General features: G+C 36.7%; 1 protein-coding gene across 1 annotated transcript; it reads right to left on the bottom strand.

The window, feature by feature from the left end:
- Positions 1-29: 29 nt before the first annotated feature.
- On the bottom strand, positions 30-17,472 carry LOC143275547 (glycylpeptide N-tetradecanoyltransferase 1-like). The gene is made up of 13 exons (XM_076579741.1): positions 17,355-17,472; positions 14,701-14,962; positions 11,740-11,884; positions 11,050-11,174; positions 10,303-10,394; positions 9,236-9,352; positions 8,389-8,559; positions 6,439-6,547; positions 5,878-5,949; positions 4,906-5,004; positions 3,882-4,046; positions 1,863-2,000; positions 30-1,060 (listed from the first exon to the last, which is right to left on the bottom strand). The coding sequence occupies exons 1-13, from the start codon at positions 17,456-17,458 to the stop codon at positions 1,040-1,042; spliced, it is 1,620 nt and encodes a 539-aa protein (XP_076435856.1). The 5' UTR covers positions 17,459-17,472; the 3' UTR covers positions 30-1,039.
- Between the last annotated feature and the right edge of the window lie 137 nt (positions 17,473-17,609).

Consider the following 17,609-nt stretch of genomic DNA (forward strand, 5'->3'; position numbering starts at 1 on the left):
TAAAATTAATTTTCCCATAAAATGAGATATCAGATTGCACAGATTTTTCTAGAAAATTTCAAATGCTCATTCTCATCTACAAACTACCTTCTATTATCCCAACTATTTCAAGTGCTGATGCTGATCTACAAATTACCTTCTATTGCCCCAGCTATTCTTCTATGTCATAAAATTAATTTTCCCATAAAATGAGATAGTTCCATATGTACAAATGCTTCAAACAAAATGTTTAAAAGCAATATAGATGTCATTAAAATAAAAATTTTAAGAACAAAACATGATACATTCATCGTCAGCAGGCAGCATCACACTAACTTAATACAAAAAAAGTACATGTCACATAAAACACCACACAAAAAAACAATGTTGACAGCTGTCAATCATTTTCAACTTGTCACCAGAGATTTCATTGAAACTGTACAAATACTCACACGTCATGGTTATGGTGGATACAACAATCAACAGACAAAACAGAGTAAACAAAAAAGATTTTCATTTCTAGAAAGCAAACTTGTCAACAGTCGTTAATATCTCTTGTAGACAAAATAAAGCCTCATTTCCCAAAAAAGCATTTATATGATTGCAGATGGAAGGATGAGCAACAGATTTATGCCAGGCTGAGGGACGACTTGATCAATGCTGTCTTTCATTTGTTTTCACTTGTTCATACCGATACATGTAACTGCCAAAATAAACAAAACACCTTCAACACAAGAGACCTTCAACATCCACAATCATTTTCTGGCATTCACATGTGCAACAAACAACTGAATCACATGTTTAATTGCAATCAGACTTTGCTGCCCTCGTGCTCTTGCCAAGACGAGAGAAAAGGTTCTCTCACACACACACACACACATGCCAGCAGTGGGCAAGGCATACAATAATGTGAAAACAAGCAGACAGGGTGGGTGATCATGAGACCCATCCACTCTACACGTACTCCGTTCACAGCACACACTGGTCAGTGGTTTCACAACTTCCTCCCAAACAATTCTTGTTTCAGTTGTTCTGTCCGCAAGATTCACTACCCCAAGGATCACTGTAGGACTAGGCCAACCTGAAACAGAGGGTGTAAAGATATATAATTTCAAGTTTACAGCAAATGTTGTGCTTTCCACTTATGTAGTTGTTTTTTTAATCATGTGAAGATGTTTTCTGTTGTAAAATAATGATTCTAACCAGTATTAACAATGCTTGAACAAGAAGCTTTTATATATAAAACAAAACAAAAACAACAAAAAATCTTTTAAAAAGAAAAAAGGAGGGTTGGGGATTTCTCACAATCATTAAAAAAAAAATTGACAATATACAGCACTTACTGGCAGAAAAAGGTATTTAGCAGATTACTGGGCAAGAAGAACTGCCTTGGAAAAACTAGTGACCAACACTGCATTTTACTATCACATACTTCAAAGGATTCCATTAAATCTTTTGAATGCTCAGGGTGTGTGGTGGAGGCATCTTATCAGCTATATCAAAGACTGGTCTTCTGTACAAAAACTGATTTTTACCTTCATTTTCAGTCTAAAATTTTTACTGGGTATGCCTATTTGTTATTCATGTTAGGAGCACACACACACAACTGTTAGTTGTTGGTTTTTCCAAATCCAAAGCCACACACTCAATAGAAACCTGTGCACAGTTATACTTTTAGGGAGGGTTTGTTTTTTTCATTGTGCCAATGGACTGGAGCTAGACAACTTGATAGCCCATTTTTCTTGTTCAGATACATGCATTTAATACTGCATCAATTTGTTTGCTAAAGAACAGATGCTTAAGAAGTGCATGCCTAGGAAAAAAAAAAAAAAAAAACATATTCATCTGCCTAAGTACCCATACAGAATGGCAGAGGGACTGACCTGGTTGGCCTCCATGGAGGCACATTTCCAGTTGTAGAGGTAATATTGAAGAAATCCATCCCCCACCCCGAACTTCAGCTTCTCCAAGAACTGCTTGTTTTCCATCAGGTCCAAGGCATTGAACACATCAAACCCCATCTGCACACAGGGATGCATCACTGAACAACACAGATTTGACTTTATGCACAAATGAAAGGCACATCACTGATCAATGGAGATTTTTAAATTATACAAATTAAAGAAAGCAGTGGAGCCGACCAACATTGTTTTTTCCTGCAATTTAACAAGTGGTACTTGGAAGCAAGTGTATAATACCTCCACATATTAGCCAAAACTTCAAGAACAATTCACAATTTTTCTGCCAGGAAAATAAGATTTAAGTGAAATCTATTTGCCATGTATTAATTTTTTTTATTAACTGTGCTCTGTTATTGGAGAAAGACCCATGAAAGTATATATTTTCTGAAAGGTACATGAATAAAGAATACAAAACACATAATGTTTTCCCATTTTATATATTTTTAGTGACATGCTGTTGCTTTGAAATCCGTGTTTTGTTTTTTGTCACATTTTCAACTTGTTCATTACAAACATTAGTCAGGTAATTTGCACTAAAATATCATATTTTCTGGGCAAATAGATATCTGCACACACAAAATCATACCAGAACAACCACAATAAAAATTAAAAAAGAGATAGATACACAATACATTGTAACTTCTCCAAGTGATAATGTGGATGTGAGGCCACGCAACCTCAGTCTCCACCCCCCTCCTCTTCACCCCTGTCACATGGTCACTTTATCCACTTCTCATAAGACTGCGTTGGCTGAGTGCCAAAAAATTGCTCACACTGTGTCCTGCTGAAAATTTGGTCACTTTCTGTCGTCTGCTATACCTGTACAGCCGGCATCACTTACTGATAGTCGTATCTTGGTCACTCTCTTGATTGCTCCCTTCATTTTCTATCAAATTGTCCTATAAATGTTCACCACTGTTCTCCTTCAAAATTACGCTTCAATTCTTTCTGAGCATCGGCTAAAGAAAGCAATTCTGGTTGATTTAGTTCACCACAATTGCATGTCTTGAGCACGGCGTTAGTCCGACATTTTGTTGAGCGAGCGAGGAGAGGAGCCAGGCAAACACTACAACAGTAACCCAACCAAAACGTTCAAATAAAGGACTGCCTCATGACATAGGCCCCCAAGCTAAATCTATCACTATTTTTGTCAACGAACTGAATGCAAACCAGGGAAAAGTCAGAATATTTCGATGACAAGTTATCTTGTCACTGTGGCAGCGAAGTGTACATGCTTGCAATGACGAATTATCTTGTCATATAGGCAGCCTAGGGGTTAAGAGGGGTTGATGTTGTGGTATGACCACCTGCATTTTCCAGTCATAGATATATATATATATATACACACATCTTGTAATCTTGATACACGGTAAAAATGACTCCCCTTCTCATACAGACAACACACATGTCTGTCTCTCTAAGCCCTTTTCCTCTTTGTACACACATTCACAGCCAAAACAATCTCGAACACACATTCACAGCCAAAACAATCTCACTCTTTACCCTCCTTGAAAAGACAGGCTTTTTAAAAAAAAATTCCTTTTGACAAGGTGCACTTGCACATTAGGTGTGGTCGAATTATGTTCAACCTGGTGAAAACTCAAGGAAGGGAAGTTTATACTTTCTTTACTTGTTTTTTTCTTTCTTGTCTTTCGTTACTTATCTATTTTTGTTTTTGTGTGGCGACCTCAGATCGCTTTTCAATTTATTACACAAAAAAACATTCTTACCGCCCCCCCCCCCCATTTTCTTTTTTTCCTTTCATCAACACTGCATTTTCACCTTGTGCTATTTTGTGATGTATGCCAGAAAATGCCAACTTCTTCTGCTAGTAATTTCATCCGCAGCAATAAGGCACATTCATTCATTAAGAGAAGGGGTTCAAAGGCAAGGAAAATCATCATCTTATAGTCTAAAAATTACAGGTAATTGTGCACCTACATTTTTGGCAATGATGAGGGCGTCCTGCATGAGGTCCACCCAGGGTGTAGCCCCAGACACATTGTAGAAAGAGTAGGCAGCCCGCAACAGTTTGTGGGTCGGGTGGTGCATCACCGTGGAGGGTAGCGAGTAGAAGCTGACAAAGTCTGTGATTTCTCCATCACGCTGAAACATGCCAAGGCACCCTGTCATTTCTTTTCTAATTTCATTTTGTATAACGGTTGTATGTGTGTGTGCATGTGAGAGAGTTTTTCTTTTTTCGAATTTTCAATTGTGTAATAAAATGTTGGCATCCTATCGTTTCTTTTCTAATTTCATTTTGTATTATGGTTATGTGTGTGTGTGTGTGTGTGTGTGCATGTAAGAGTTTTTCTTTTTTCTAATTTTCAATTGTGTAATAAAATGTCTTTTTTTTAATTCTTTTTTTTTAAGACACTGAGGAACCTAATGTTATTGGAACTGTTGTCCATCTGTTCTAGAACAGGTTTCTAAAAGTTTCTTTTTTTACAAAATGAAACCACCTCAGATTCCTTCTCCCCAAACCTTTATGACTGACTCCAGTTTTATTACCATTAAGTCAAATAGTAATTTACCCACTTCTCTAATAATCATCATTTATTTCTGTACACTATTGCACTTACTCATTTACAAATGTGCAAAAATTATAAATTTATATTAATAAGCACCATATTAACTGAGACAGAGCAGGCATTATTCCTTGACTGCCACATCTTGGTAAAATAAGACCAGTGGGCATAAATTTGAAAACCAATTACTACTTTTTGTGTGCTTATCAATGGTTTAAGTGACTGCTGAAAAAAAGTAATGCAATCCTAAGAGGAAGAAGTCCCAAATACAGAGTGGTATCTGACACCCTGATATGTAAGCTATGTCTTATCTTAGTGAGGTATTAACTCTTCACTGATGAGCATACTCATCAGCTGTAGTCAAGTGTTTAAAAAGCACCACAGTATACAAGACATGAGAATTACCCAAAGTCAAAATGCAAGTACTGTATACTTACCTCCACAACAAAGCTGTCAACAATATTTTCCCGAGGTATAAACCAATGCCGGAATTCTTCTTCAGAGAACTGTGGCGCCAGATCAAATTTCCCCATATACTGCAGAGCAAAGAAACAACTTTAAAAGAAAATAAATACAAACATAGACAACCATGAGTTAAGTCAAATTTGGGTGATTCACACACCCTACCTCTCTTTAAAGTGCTTCTGATGCTCTTGCAAGCAATGAAAACTGTCTTGAAATCTGGCATACAATACCTGAGCTACCGCCTAGCAGACAGTATCCTGTTTTTAAAATGTCAGGAAAACGAGTAGATTTTACACATCTTCAGAGTATAAACTAGAAGTGTTCTGAAGAAATTTGTTCACAATGGTCTGCTGATTTGTATGTCACACAGTTATACTGAAAAGTGACTAGAATCAATACACCTAAATCCCAACTTCAACAATTTACACCTGCAAAGTTTGTATTTTGTTCCAACATGAAATCATGAAAAGTGACTTCCATTCATTTCCTGATGAAGAGTCACTTATTATCACCATGTCAGTATTTGTGACAATTGTATCTAACCAAGAGAAAGGATAAGCTGTTGTAAGTCTAATTTTCTTCAGTGAGGCTTGTCCTATTTCAAAGGATTGGTGCTCATAAATAAGTGTCCAATTTCTGTTTATTCATTGATCATATAATGCCTGCATTTGAATAAATGAGTGTACACGTACAAAAGTATGTGTATGTGCGTGCCCATGTGTTTGTGAGTGTGAGAAAGAGAGAGCACACCTGCACATGCATATTTGTGCATGCATGGGTATGTGTATGAATGTATAAATTCTTATCTTTCAAATTCCAAATCATGACTTTTTCAGCTGCAACTAACCAAACATCCATTATACATATGAAAAGGCCAATGTTTTAAAATTTATTGTGCCCTAAATAAGACATGAAATAACATCAATTTTATCAGGAATACATACCCTGCTAAGCAAATTATAAGCCTCTGGTACATCAGCTGGAGTGAACTTCCGGAAGCCTGGTGTTCTTGGCGTCTGAAAACGGAAGAACAAGCAACCATTCAGTCTATGGATAAGCTCATAATTTCTTTTTTTACAGGCTTACCTAACATCAAAATCATTCTCACCAGCAATACTAAAAAAGGGATAGGAAAGTGCACTTAACATACCCCAATGGCATGTCAGCAATAAAGTGCACTGTCAAAAACAAATCCACAAATTAATTCACGAATATTTGCAGTGTATCTTTTAAATTTATATTTTGTTTATAACAAAAGCATATCTTATTCACATAATCTGAAATATTTAAAATATTTAAAATAAAAAAAATCTTCAATTTTGCTTTATGCAACTCTTGTTTAAAGCATGAACTTACTGCAACTTCTAACACAATGTACAGGATTACATATTTACTGTAAGTTTTGGCTTGAACTGGCTGTTGTCCTTTCAAATTTATACCCTAACTTGCTTGTTTGTTAAGAAACATCAAACCTGAACCTGAAAACTTTAACCAAGACAACTTACATCTGGCAGCTTGTACAGTTTGAGCGTTCTCTGCATAGTCATATTGCGGCTGAGGTGTGAGAACTTCACTTCAATCAGCTTTCTAGGGTTGAGGGACCTGTGCCAGTACCTGCAAAGCACAACATTCTTTTCACTCTGGCTTCACAAATATGTTGCTGCACTGACCTATAGGAGTTGCTGTCCTCTGGTCACTCACACACACAGACTCACACCTGAACACAGTAATAAATTATCTGTCAGTGGTTCTCTGGAACATTTTCCATCTTATTCTCATTTTCATTTTTTTCCATCTGCATCATTTTTGGTGATGCTGTTTCGTGTTGCTCAGCCTGAATCATCTTTACACAGCTGCACCCTAGCTAAGCTACCAAAGTACAGTGCCAGCAGTCAAGAGAGCTATCAATGTGGGCTGGCCACAAGGCCAAAAACAATCAAGACCCTGCCCTTCTGCCAAATCATTTCTGTGTTTCTTTTGTAGAGCCTATTTTCATTCAACGTAAGCAGGACTCAACTTTCTGAGCCCCTTATTGACAACAAGAACCGCTTAGTTGTGGAACAAGACTGAGTGAGCGTCTCCCCCAGCCCCCACCCCAACCCCTCCAAAGAGTGAGATGGCAACCAGAACCCTCTAATAACCACAGTCCACATGAATCTGCTAACACGGAAACCTAGAGAGAATTCACCTCAGGCATGGAGGCGGAAAGGAAATCAAAACTTAAGTCACCTTGAGAGCTGGGCATGAAGACAAGAACATTTGGGGCAATTTTTCTGTCTTTGATGATGGATGAGATGTCAAGACAATGCTGCTATTGAGGTCCATTTTAGGTCTGGGTACTCTAAATCTCCTTTCATATATTCCCAGATCAGCAATGCCCATGAGATAAAACACATACAGAACTGGTTAGGTAATCTAAGCAACAGTCCCAAAGTCATATCCATAAACTGAATGCCACTCAATGACACTGCATTCAGTCTTCCCACTTGAGTATACTGCATTAAGAACTCTGGATAAGAGCCAGGCATGGTCCAAAGAAATCCCACAATAATTTTCGCCTGTGATGGGGTTCGAGCCTGGTGTTCTTCCAGTTGTCAGCCCACAAAATTAGTGGTTCTCTGGATCCAGATTTTGGTGAATAAGTTCAGATCATCAGACTCAAAATGAAGAGAGGCTATAAAATATTCATTTATTTTTTAATTATTAAGACATCTTGCTATAGTGCATATTCTTGAAGCTCTATGTGTTTTACAATAGCACTAAAAACACACTCAAACATCCCCACAAAAACATATGCATATAATTTGAAACACAGGTAAGAAAGAACATTTAAAAGAGGTGATGTCATTGATTAAATCAAGATCAGGTATAAAAAGATAAAAACGAAATAATGATAACAACAAAAATTTAGACAACTGAAACTGAAAGACACACACAAGCACATATGCACATACATACATACATTCATACATACATACATACATACATAAGACACAACGCAAACAAACACACACACACACACACACACACACACACACACCAATAAACTGGTCTTTCTAATTCTGGTAATGACTGAGACTGCCATATTCTTACTTTACATATATATATATATAGGCTGATACAGCTGTCTACAGCCATAACACCACTGGATTTCTCAAGCCAGCACATCTTATCTGTCATGCCCATTGTTCTCTGACTGGAGTTCCTTACAATGACATTTTAAAGATCTTAACTTTTCAATGCAGATAAACTTAACTGATTTTTTAACAGAGAACAAAACAATCAAATTTGAAATACAATTGCTGAAAGATGAAAATGAAACTTTTTTTTTCTTTTTACAATAACATTAATACATTTCATGACTAATTTCCATTCCCAATTTTCCAGGGCATCAGAAAAAAGCAACAACAAAAAAAGCTCATTAAACCCCCATCCAAATTGACTGTTGCTCTTACCTACAAGACGCTACGGGCTTTGGTAGAACCACCCCTGCTGTGTACACAGCCTGGAAGAGCCCCTGCTGATGGACCCTGCGAGTGATCTCCTTGATCAACACAGGGGCCACCCGCTTGGAGCGCAGCTTTTTATGCACACATAAGAAGTTGATCTCCACCATCTTCTTGGTCCTGCAGAACAAGAATAAAAACAACTGCTAATTTTCATGAATGCTTGTTCCTTTCAAAATGATGCATCTTCTTTGTTAACAGGGGGAAAAATCCTTAGTGCCAGATTATTAATTCATATACAGCTTTTCAGATGATCAAAATGAAAAAGTTTTACTTTACGAAAGCAGCATCTTAAATAACATTTATAAATTCCCTTTTTATAACAAATAATAGTTTTCAAGAATTCTATATTCACAACAACAAAAAACAAAAACAAAAAAACAAACTGCTCTCATACCAGCTGATGTTAAGCCTGGACAGAATAAAACATGACACTGCCTAGTAGTTTCTTCCTCTTCTTTATCATCTACGTTCGTGGGCTACGACTCGCACATTCACTGGTATGAATGAAGGCAGTCATATTCTGTTTTCAGGGGTAATGATTAGTTTGCAACATTTCCTCGTTTTCACCTCAAGATTATTCACATTGTCTGCATCACTGTCCGACACAAGTCATTCACATTATCTGTACATGATATTGTTGAAGTAAGCACTACAGGAAAAACAAAGAAAACTGAAAAGATCATACAAGAGCAAAAAGAAAAAAGAAAAAATAAAGAGATACATTCAAAAGCTATCAGTCTTATCGCCACACAGCCCCCACATCAGTACCATATGTGTAAATGCTACCACTAACCTGTTGTAGATCTTGATGTTGGCTGGAACAGCACTGATGAAGCCGACTAGCTTTTTGCTCTTTATCACCCGCACTCCACAGTGCCAGACCCGTAACCATCCTGGAGGCTGGAGAGCCCTGCACACACCCAGGTATCCATAGAGTCCCTACACTCCAAGCTCTAGACACACTATCATATACCCCAAGCCCTACATAGTCTAACATCATATACACTTACCATGTTTAAAGTTTGTCATTGGTCAATTACATCTAAAATGTAGAAAAGAAAGCAAAACCTGAATAAACCACAAGAGTAGCACAGTTCACTTTTCCCCATCTTGCTGATACAGTGATTGCCGCTAAAACAGTTTCCTGTCTTGACAAATTCTCAGTCTTATCATACACATTTACTTTTGATTACATGAGCTGGCCAAGGACATAAATGATCCAGTTTTGGATGCCTTGTATAACTGGAAAGAAGACAACATGGGCCATGACTACCATTCAGTAGTACCTCAGCAAGCACAGCAGATTGCATCCAATATGACCAACAAATATGTTACTACAATCAAAGTCCCTGACGATAGGGGTGGAGTAACAAAAATACATCAGTTTTAGATACATGTATCTTCCCATCATTAACACTAGACTTCACAAAGACCATAACCTTCAGGAGGAAAAGAAATCCAAAACTCGAGACAAAATTAGATACATAACTGAGCCATTTGTTGTGTGTAGTACATGTTACAATCATAACAAAATTCCACCTAGCTATCATGTATTCAGAAAACTAACAAATGGATGAAAAATTACAAGAATCAATAAAAGAGAATTATATATATAACACTAACTGGCACACAAAAGTACACAATTATAACACTGAAACCATGGCTTATCTTATAATGAACTGTAAGTCAATGAAGTTAAAACTTCTTCACAATACTCTAAATGCTGATTCAAAGTTTTATTTAAATAATTTGACATACACAAATATACACTTTTCACATATGATATGTGCATGCATTCAGACAGAAACAAATATGTTGGTACTTTTGATATCTGACAAGCTTTTTATTTCAGTATTTTACCATTGTAAAAATTCTGGAGAGTAGTCAAATCTGAACATGTTGTCATCATCCTCCACATAGTTTTCATTCAAAAGGGTGTACAATTCTTTGAGCTGCAACAGAAAAAAAAACATCCCACAATCAATGTAAATCAAAACAATTCACTTTTTTTTAATATAAGAAACATATAAACCTTTCAGTCTTTCAAAAAAACTTATAAATTTGAAATGTTGTTTGTCTTTTGAGTTATAAAAAAAACAGTACAAATTATAAACAAACATCCTTTATTTCCATATGTTTGCCTGCAATGCAACCCATGATAACTTCAAACAGGCTTATTGTCTGATAAATCCTTTGCCAACAAGCTTAACGTGGTATAGTGTTATTTAACTGTCTAAGAGAAGGTGCAAGTGTATGCACTTTTATGCATGCAGTTCCATATGTTTGTTTGTGCAAATTCAACTGCTGACACAACTGCTGACATACATAGTAAGCTAGTTAATAGTAAATAAATGCAAATTTCAACCCTGAAATGGTTCCTTTGTGATCCATAATCTATCAGCAGCATATCTTCAATTTGTGCATGGACATCTGCATGCATGCACAGATGTTGTATGAAATGTGTGATGTGTGTGGATGTAACTATGGTTGGGTATTATGTGTACAGTGTACCCCGAATCCACCAAAACTATATATAATATATACAGAACCTGTCAACCATTTGGACACAGAAACACAAGATAAACACTGGAAAATTCTGGAACTTACAATGAGAGGGTCACTGATGTCCAATGTGTCCCAGCAGAACCCAGTTGGCAGTGACAAGGGTTCCGCCCGAATCTCTTCAACAGGCTTGTCTGGCTCAATTTCCTCATTCCCAACTATTACTTCATCTGCAACAGTTATTTTGATAGGCTACAACTTCAATTCATTAAGTATATGTTTGTTCAGTACACATGCATCCATTTATGACAGCCCTGCATTGTCGTCCCAGCTATGAGCCACAACGATAAATCTATTTAATAAGTGCACATGAGGCCATCCTCTGAGTCCATTTTGAAGCATTTCAAAAAATGGTTTACTTTAAGCTCCTCTGTTTCAGTGTTCGCCTACACAGAACTGGACTTCTTACTTCTCCATTGTGGCATCCAAGATGGTCCTGTAATGTGTATTCTGATTCAGCATGCACTGATGACCCCTTGTAATTCTACAGAATTCAAATGATAAGTCACTTAGTAACAAAAGAAGTGAATACTGCTGAAGTGTACTTAAATCTGCATAATCATTTCATGAGTCTGCCGCTGCTCTTGGTAAAAAGAAGTTTCCAAGACTCTCTGGTAGCAACAAGAAGCTGAGATAGTGTTAACTTGCAGAAAGACCTCCTAAATTTCACATAATATAATCAACAGTGAGTCACAGACCGCAGGCCCCAAAACACACCTCCACTGTAAATCTTACCAAATTTAGGGACTGGCTGGGTTTCCCAGAAGTGGAACTTTCTCTGTTTGGCCTCCTCCAGATTCTTTGGTGCCACAGCTGCCTCCTTCTGAGACAGAAGCTCCACAGCCTTTTTCAGCTGAGCCAAGTTAGTGACTGGACCACCCTGAAACCACATGAAGATATAAGATTTAGAATTTCATCAGTATTTATTTTCTCAGTCCAGTACATCTTACTTCTCGCATGAATAAACTTGAAGGGCACAGAAAAAGTGAGGAGACATGGTTATTTGTTGCATGGCTCTGAAACAATATGGTTTCAATTCAAATCTCACATTTAGAGGGGGGAAAAATCCAGAATTTCTGTTTCATGAGGAAAACCAAGGGCCACTAACCTTTGTAAAAAAAAGATAAAAAAAAAGGTGGGGGATGTGGGGGAGGCAAACACTGAAACAGCAAAAGGTCATAAGCCAAAACACTTTTAATAAAAGATGAACAAAACAAATAGTTCTGTAACAGCTCCAAAAGGGTGCTCAGCTTCTCTTCTTACAGTGTCTGTCTGCCAGCATAGCTAAGGATGGCTTTTTCATCCTGGGAGAAATTACCTGGTTTAAGATCCTTGGAGGCCAATGTGGAGAATGGCATCAGATCAACTCATATAAGAAACAAGAGAGGCAAGGCCTTCAAGACTCACTTGTGATACACTTTAAAAATAAAAAATAAAAAATAAAAAATCTAATCGTTAAAATGTGTTCTGTATTTGTTATTATAAAGCTTCCGGTTAAAAAAAAAAAAAAAAAAAAGTCCTAACCAGATTCGAACCCCACGTGTTCAGGGTGAGAAGAAACTGTCTTACCCATTACACTGTCGTGGCTCCTTAACTGACGTTCTAAAATTTAATGTTTGAAAATACTTTTTTAAAGGGCGATAAATCAATTGCGGTATTCACAGTGAGAACGCTGTTTAAATCATATTATTCTGGTGTATCTTGGGCATTCAAAACATCTTTAAGGGCAATAAAAAAAAAAATAAATAAAAAAAAATTCTTTTTAAGTCCACGGTAAAGGAGACGTGGCTATCGCAGCAATCACACTGCACATTTAGCAATTTTCTCTAGATCTAGATAGATGTACAAGTTTAGTTACACCCGCCAGGAATGTAGTACGACACGGTCGATTCAATTTCTTTTATGCTCATTCTAGTTTTATACTAAATTATAGTTTTAAAATTGATATGAAAATTGAGTATTTTGTTAAACTAATAACATGTAGAGCCAAGTACAAGTACTTCTAAACATCATAAGAAGTGAAAAGGACTTCATTTTGAGAAAAGTCAAGATTGGAAATTTTTTCATTTCATTGTGATCAATTCAAGGGTATTAACTCGCATGGTTTACAATTTTTAACTGTTAATTCCGACTGATTCTGTGGATATTTTTATGGCAGTTTGGGGCATAATCCAGTAAGTGATGAGGCGTTCACAAATCTTTCTCTGCATAAATATTTAACGGTCTCCTTCTCCAACTTTCCATCATATTAACGTTATCGTGTATTGTCCATTGAATATAGGATTGAACGGGCAGGTGAACAACTTGAAACAATATGGCGTCGTTCATGTTCGCGAAGAATATGAGCACACGCTTTGAATGTGTATAAATATGTGTGCGCAACTGATCTTTGTCCATGACCTTCAGGGCTCAGCCAATAGATCTGTTAAGTCCACTCGTCGTATTGATTTTAGTATTTTCTGAAAAAGACCACTTGGGCGAATGAACATAGTGAAAGCCCTGTACACTGAGAGTAAAACACACAAGCTTTTTATGTATTGAGTATAATTTCAAAATGAAATGTTTAAGATGAGAAAGATCAGTTTAAAGCAAATTAAGTCCCCTAGCATTCATTACAGATTAATTTCCCTTTTTTACTATCTGCACCAAAACGTTTGCAAAATAAATAAAACTTCCATGCTTAGCAAAAGAAGTTCCTGTTTGAACAAAAAATTATAATAATGACTGCTCTTGTTGTTGTGTCAGAATATCAGATCAAAGTGTCAAGTTTAGAGAATACAAAAAATATAAATATAACAGTAAATGCAGTTTGCATATAATTTGGCTCTTTTTTTTTTTAATTTTTTTGTGCCCATCCCAGAGGTGCAATATTGTTTTAAACAAGATGACTGGAAGAACTGAATTCTTACTATTTTTATGCCTAATTTGGTGTCAACTAACAAAGTATTTCCAGAGAAAATGTCAATGTTAAAGTTTACCACGGACACACAGACACAAAGACACACACACACACACACAGAGACAACCGAACACCAGGTTAAAACATAGACTCACTTTGTTTACACAAGTGAGTCAAAAAGAAAAAAGAAAAAAAGAATGGAATCAAAAGATTTTCATTCTTTCGTTTTAGACTGACAAGGTCAGGAAATAGTTTCCCTTTCTTTCTGAATATGACTTGATTTCCAAACTAATTTGTGAAGTTTAACACAAATCAATTGTTTTTATGAATATTAAAATCTAAGAATAATAATAATCAATATTCAGATGTATCACTATTTGATAATTTGTTGTGCTATTTCTCCTCTGGAAACCAATTTTTGTGGTCCTTGTACAGTTGTAGACAAAATGAGATAAAAGAGAGATAAAATGCCCTTAGAATTCAGATCAGCTGACAGTACTGATTCATGGCCACAATGGAACTGGAACAGTGGAAGACTCAAGACAAAGAATGGAAGATGCAGCTCATCTGCGGAAGCTGTAACTGTGCAAGCAATAATTAGGCCCCGACCAACTAAGAAATATTCTGTTCCCAACTAATGCATGCATGAATCAATTAAACACACAAGCACAACCCCCATCCCCAAATATATTTTCTCTTCTTCCGGAGTGTTCAAGTGCTCTGGTAGTGGTATCACTATGACTGTCTATCAGTTCAAGCCTGAAGTAAGCAGACTAATGAAGAACAAATCAACAAACCTGAGTGTCGTCTGCCTCCTCTTTACAGTGTGAGTCACCATCTCCTCCCATCTTTTTGAAGTCACGTGATCCTTGGCTTTCTGAATCTGCCTCCACCCCAGACTGTGACTGGTCACTATTCATTTTTTCACTGCTCACAATGTGGCACTTTCGAGCATTTTCATCATTGGAAGCTTGAGTGTCAGAGTCACCGCTGGAGCGCTCAATGTCACGAGGCTTTCTCCTCTTCTTTTTGCTCTTCTTTCTTGATGCTGCATCAATGCTAGGTTTCAAACAGAGTGCACAAATGAAAATTACCAAATAATTCAAAACATTTAACACTCAATCAAAACAAAGATGACTAACATGAACAAACATTTGTGAGATATATATATATATATATATATATATATATATATATATATATATATATATATCTAAATGTTTATACCAACTCAAAAAAATGTTTGATAATGTGCACTGCCTATCATCATAATGGCGTCATAGTGAAGTGATGGCCTAGAGGTCCGCCTACGCGTCTGCCTAGGAAGAGAGAGAATCTGAGCGCGCTGGTTCGAATCACGGCTCAGCCGCCAATATTTTCTCCCCCTTCACTAGACCTTGAGTAGTGGTCTAGTCACTTGGATGAGACGATAAACCGAGGTCCCGTGTGCAGTATGCACTTAGAGCACATAAAAGAATCCACAGCAACAAAAGGGTTGTTCCTGGCAAAATTCTTTAGCAAAATCCACTTTGGTAGGAAAAACAAATAAAACTGCATGCAGGAAAACATACAAAAAAATGGGTGGCGCTGTAGTGTAGCCTGGGGACAGCAGCCTGAATTTCACACAGAGAAATCTGTTGTGATAAAAAGAAATACAAACACATATAATCATGTGAAACTAAAGCCATATATATATATATATATATATATATATATATATAAGGTATTCAGATTATCTGAAGTAAAGACTCAAAACTAATCTGATGGCATCAGAAGCATAACCAACATTTTGGAAAAAATGCATGATTGTCTAACATATCACTTGCCCAGTCATACATGTTAAGAATGGGCTTTCTCAGCCTGACACAGTGATAAATGTGCCTGGTTTCTTGGGCTGTAATTAGATTGTGGTTTTTGTTTTTTTGTTGGTTTTTGTTGTTGTTGTTGTTGTTTTTGTTTTTTTTGTTTTTTGTTGTTGTTGTTTTATGTGGGGTTGGGGGGTACTGTAATCCATCCTGGGCACTGCTGCCTCAAGCCAGTGGCAATCCTGACCAGAGGCTGCCTAGAAAATTTGTTTGTCGAACAGGTAGTCACTGTAGTGGAACAAAAAGCACAATTGCGATTTCATTTGTAGACACTAAGACAGTTCACTGCCTAAAAACTTGGCATGATAATAAGAGATTATTAATTTTGAGTCTTGCATCAAAGTTGTGATCAACTAAGCTAAAATCTTAATTATTTGGTCATCACTTCGGCTAAAATCTAAATCACTGATATGGCTCCTTGTTACTATCACTGTCTATGAAAACTTCCACCACCATATACCTCTGATTTTTTTTTTTTTTTAATTTGAACAGACACCACACACAAATCAAATGAACAAAAGGCTGTTGATGGGATGTAACTTGTGAAATATAGTTATGGATTGAGGAAATTTGGATAAAGATGAGTTTAAGACTCAGCGTTTGCTGTTCTTTTACCATTACACTTGAAAGTCTGCGTGCCATGACACTCTACCATGCTGACCATGTGGAGCTCTCAATGTTAGGTCACTGGGCCACATACCAGAGGAGAATTTACAGTGATCTCAGTGTCAGAATTGATCTGTAATAAACTACTTAATGTTAAACTAAAGCATAAAGCAATAAGTATAACAGGACAATGTCACAATGTCTTCAACTGAAGATCTGCCTCCAGAACATGCTGTCTCATTTTGTGAATAAAATCTATGCAACATATGCACCAATGCTGGAAATGAAGTTAAATGTTTAATGATTTTGGTTAATTAATAGTGTGTGTGTGTGTGTGTGTGTGTGTGTGTGTACAGGTTACATGAGGTTTATCTTCTTCTTTGTGGTGGGCTGGCAGTTGTCATATCAACTTATGAATTATGATACATTAAAATGTTGCACACAATTTTCAATGAGTTTTCATGCACATGATTGTGCACATTATATTTGTATATTCGACTAGTGTTTTTTGTGTGTGTTTGGGTTTTTGTTGTTGTTGATGTTGGTTTTTTTTGGGGGGGTCAATTTTGAATCTTTGGTACATGTCAACATTTCTAAAATCTTACTCTAACACACACGTGACGTGAAGATGGTAGACTACAAATTACATTTACAATGTCACGAATTAGTAATGCGTCTGTCATTTACTCAATTCCTTTTAAAAATATTTTGAAAAATCTTATCTACAAGAAATGAAGGGGAAATAAGAAATCTCTGGATCAAAACATTTAATCCTCATACTGAGAGGCATACTGTCACAGCTTAAACAAATTAAAGCTGAAACCCACAGGGAAGAAGAAACAAAAGCATGGGCAAGGCATGGGTGATCGGGTGCTGTTGTGTTCGTAAAATTTCACTTCACTGAATAACACGTTATCCAACAGGTTAATAATCAAAGATGCAAAGCGTTATGAGACCAGTTAAATGGTATTGAATTTTACCTTTCTTCAGTTGGCTCCTCGCTTTCAGCGTCTGCCTCAACTGCGCTTGGATCAGCATCCAAGTCAGAACTCTCGATGTCATGGAGCGAGTCTACGTCTGCCATGTTTTCATTCAAGTGCGGAACAGAAAAAAAATTAAAGCTGATAAATACTCAAATGAAAAGAAAGGAGGACCATTTTATTACTTTCTTTATTAACACAAGTTAAATGCAACTGTCCTTTAATACGTTAAGTCCGTATTCTATTATTTGGTAA

The sequence above is a fragment of the Babylonia areolata genome, chromosome 2 (assembly GCF_041734735.1).
Source record: "Babylonia areolata isolate BAREFJ2019XMU chromosome 2, ASM4173473v1, whole genome shotgun sequence".
Lineage (NCBI taxonomy): Eukaryota > Metazoa > Mollusca > Gastropoda > Neogastropoda > Buccinidae > Babylonia > Babylonia areolata.

Excerpts from the sequence above, each read along its gene's own strand:
- LOC143275547 (XM_076579741.1), bottom strand. The coding sequence starts at position 17,458 with ATGGCAGACGTAGACTCGCTCCATGACATCGAGAGTTCTGACTTGGAT. Across the intron at positions 11,885-14,700 it reads AGGAGGCAGACGACACTCAG|GGTGGTCCAGTCACTAACTT; the intron begins GTTTGTTGATTT and ends ATGTGGTTTCAG. Across the intron at positions 11,175-11,739 it reads CCAGCCAGTCCCTAAATTTG|ATGAAGTAATAGTTGGGAAT; the intron begins GTAAGATTTACA and ends TAACTGTTGCAG.